Genomic DNA, 3,938 nt, shown 5'->3' with positions numbered 1-3,938 from the left:
TACAATACATATTACTATTCTATTTTCCATTAACAGACGGGCAAAGAGAAAAGAGAGCTATCTGGTGAGTTTAGTGGCAGGGCCCATGTTACAAAAGACCAGACCAAAACATATTCTAGGTTAATATTTTTTTCTAGATAGTTTTGACCATCCTTAACCTCTCTAAATTCTCCAAGGCACAGTGTCAGAGTGCTGTTCTTGTTCTTATAAATCAGAAGGCTGAAACCTAGAGTGCACTTGCTCATTTTAAGGTCATATCACACAGGTCATCAGAGTATCCAGAGTTGGAACTTGAGGAATGGAGAGCCAAATCCAGGCTCTATAAATCAACTTGGTCTCTTCCTTGACTGTAACTTTACCGTCAAATTGAAAGAGAGAGAGTCACTCAGTGATACTCAGTCTGGACCTTTGAGTCAAGACAGAGAGACACTCATGCTGTCTATTTTATTCAGAATCAGTTTAATGGCATAAAAATATTCCTTATATGGCTTTACTGTTCCAAAACTCATAAACTTAAAACACAAATATGACAAAATTTAAGAATTATTTTGGCCATCCTCCCCAATCCCAAAGGAGATTAAAAAGTAATAATGTAAAAAAGTTAAGGTCAAGGTGTGTTAAGATGACGGCTGATGCCTACCCACGTGTTTGCTGGTTGGCTCAGCTCACTGAGAGCTGCCGAGCTTAACTCACCATCCAACAAGGGGTCAATTATTAGTTCCCTGGGTGTTTGTCCCTGAAGTTAAGCCATGCTCTGGGGACACCGTAGGCACTTTAAGCAGATAGCTATCTTTTCTGGGTGGGGTACAATGTTTGGCAATCCAAAGTAGGGTCAAGAATCTGCAGTTGGACAGAGTGCTCCATGCTTGTGTGCCTTTGTTGGCATTTCAGAGCATCCTCATGGACATCTGTGCCAGATGTTCTGGAGACCATGGAGGACTGGCAAGCAGCTATTTAATATCTGCATTTGTTGTGGATGTGGATACAGAAGCCCACTCTGATTTTTATTTTAGTGTCCTCAATGGTAGCTTATTTACACAGAGTGATGCTCCAAATATTTAGCAGGTGGCATGGCACAATGCTGACCCCTGGAAAAGGTGCTGGATGTGAACACCTGGCCAGCTGTACCCGGGTGTGCTGGCAGAAGGATCAGCTGCACATCCAAGGAGCAAATACATCTCCACTTGCTCAGCATGACACTAGCTTTCTTGCCTGCTCCATTTCCCTCCTCTAATCTGCCTCATCCAAGTCTTCTCCTGCAGTAGCAGCTTCCAATGCCGCGAGGGCTTCTGCCACTGCCGCATCCTCGTCCACCACCTCCCTATCCCTGTTTCCATCAGAACCATCTGTTTCCTCCTGTTCAGTTCTGGAATTGACCACAGGTGTGACAGGACCCTGCTCTTTAAAGTAGACACTTAGAACTTCTGTGGTCACGGCCTCATTTAATGAGTCCCAGCTCCTCCTCCTAGGGAAGGGCACGTTCAAACCGTGCTCGCCCACCCTGGGAAGAATTCCCGCCAGAGGCTCATCCTCCTTGGGGTTCTTGAAAAGATAATCCTTTTCTTCATGATCCACATTGTGTACGGCTGTGCCCCACAGCTGAGGGTAATCCGGGGTTGGTATCTGGAGGTCATGACCTTGTACTTCCAAGGCAAAACTTTCCACCTTAGAAGGAACTTCAAAGTCCCCACTTTGGATGACTTGGGTCTTTTTCAAGGCTGGCAGCACACAGTCCTGTTTTCTGGTGTCCCCTCCTTCAAGGAAAGGTTGAGTGGGGTGCACACTGTCTGTAGGACTGGCCCTGGAGCCCTTGTCCCTCTGGTGGGACCTGGGGTTCCTGGTGGGCTGCAGAGCTGCAGTGAGGCCCATGCCGTTGACTGCACTGCCAGGCTTCTCCTCCCAGCGTCCACCTCCTGCATCCTCCTGTGGGAGCGGCTCTTGGTGAGGCCAACAGGGCTCTTGGGGACCCGCTCTCTGGCCTCTACCCTCCGTCCTCTTGAAGCCCTCACTTGCAAGGACATTTTTATGCACCAGGATCTTGCTGCTCTGATTGCTTTTTAATTTCACAGGGTCTTCTTCATCCAACTTGCAGCTGCTGACTTCATTGATGTAGCCCGGGGAGGCCACTGGAACAGGATCGAAGAGATAGCTGGGGGCGAAAAGAGCAGAATCAGTCAGTTTGTATAAAAATATGCTACCCTGGGCTGGGGATGTGGCTCAAGCAGTAGCGCGCTCGCCTGGCATGCATGGGGTGCTGGGTTTGATCCTTAGCACCACATTAAAAAAAAAAATAATAAAGATGTTGTGTCCACCGAAAACTAAATATATATATTTCTCTTTCTCTCTCTTTCTCTCTCTCCCTCTCTCTCTCTCTTTTAAAAAAAAAATATGCTACCCTTAGCAGGAGAGCTTAACCAGAGGTCCCAAAGGAGGATAGAGATAGACTACAAAGTGATTTGTGAAAATTTAAAATAAAAAAGAAGATACAACAGGGGATGGGGTTGTAGCTCAGAGGCAGAACGCTGGCCTCACACATGTGAAGCACTGGGTTCGATTCTCAGCACCTCATAAAAATAAATAAGTAAAGACATTGTGTCCATCTTAAAAAAAATCTTTAAAAAGAAAAAAAGTAAAAGGATATTAAATAAGGGTTAAATATCTTATTGATGGTTTATCTCCCTGATGGGATTCTATGTAGTCATTAAAATGATAAGTATGAAAATTATATAGTGGCATTAAAAAAAACAAAACCTTTGTTCCACAGGGTCTGGTGGGGGAGTGGTTCCAGGATCCCCTTGGATACCAAAATCCTTGGATGCTCTTCTCCCATATAAAATGGTATTGTATTTGCATCTGGCCTCCCTTCTATTTCAAATCACCTCAAGATTACTTATTATTCCTAATGCAACATAAATGCTCTGCAGATAGTTTAGACTTTTTAGGAAATAATAAGAAAAAAGTCTGCACAGTTCAGTATAGATGTCATTTTTTTTCTGAATATTTTTGATGAGTGGTTGGTTGACTCTGGGGGCATAGAAGCCAGGAATGTGGAGGACTGACTGGACTTTTAATAAATATTTTTTTAAAAACTCCAAACATCATATAATGACAGAGGAGTCAAATTTATATGTGTTTGGAATTGAGTAAAAGCAGTGTTATTTGTGAAGGAAGCAAGATCTTCATTTAATTTGTTCCCCCTAACAGTTAATATTACACAAAAATTTATGAAATGTATTATGAACAAAATTATAGGCACCTTGTGGGTCTGGGGGATTCATTTTTAGTGATGCTGTTTCAGGTATCCTCTGAAACTCAAGCTTTCTTTTATTGACACTCTCTCATGTCAGTTGAGCCCAAACCAAATTTAAGTCTCAGAGAATGATGATGTTCGCTGCATGTTTTGAGCAGTGAGCAAGAAAAGCTTAAAAATCTAGGCCACATTTCCTCTAAGTGTCACCCAAACAGGGCCTTACACGTGAGGCATTGGCAATGTTGATCATGCCCCAAGGCACTGAATACATGCATGTTCTTTATTTTCATTATTTTTGAATTGATGTTATATACATGGTTTTTGAAAGCAGCTTCATGATGATCAAAAATCCCTCCATTTAGAAGAAGTCTTTGTTCAACTTTACCTTTGTATCATTTTACAGCACCTGCACCCCATCTGGATTATTTTTTTGTTACCATCTGGAAAAGAAAGTGTAGAAGGGAGAGAACATTATGAACGATACGTGAGTAGGAATAAGTTTGTTTGTCCTTCTTAGATGCTCAAAATTTAAAAAAGTTGAAAATTGTGGCAAAACCATAACACATTGATGAGGGAAGGCGCTGGTTCCTCAGAGTAACTCCATGTCTCTGAAATCACCCATTCAAAGTTCCCATTCAAAGACGGTGCTAACACTTGCCTCTGTGCCTGACCCTTTCCCAACACTATG

General features: G+C 42.9%; 1 protein-coding gene across 1 annotated transcript; it reads right to left on the bottom strand.

Annotated features, from left to right (window-relative positions):
• Positions 1 to 817: 817 nt before the first annotated feature.
• On the bottom strand, positions 818 to 3,667 carry PGCKA1 (PDCD10 and GCKIII kinases associated 1; the record flags this gene model as incomplete). Its single annotated transcript, XM_081304531.1, has 2 exons — positions 818 to 2,149; positions 3,636 to 3,667. The coding sequence occupies 2 exons, from the start codon at positions 3,665 to 3,667 to the stop codon at positions 1,231 to 1,233; spliced, it is 951 nt and encodes a 316-aa protein (XP_081160657.1). The 3' UTR covers positions 818 to 1,230.
• Between the last annotated feature and the right edge of the window lie 271 nt (positions 3,668 to 3,938).

This window comes from Spermophilus citellus (assembly GCF_964194105.1).
Source record: "Spermophilus citellus genome assembly, chromosome: 8".
Taxonomy (NCBI): Eukaryota; Metazoa; Chordata; class Mammalia; order Rodentia; family Sciuridae; genus Spermophilus; species Spermophilus citellus.
This window is presented reverse-complemented; position numbering and strand designations above follow the sequence as displayed.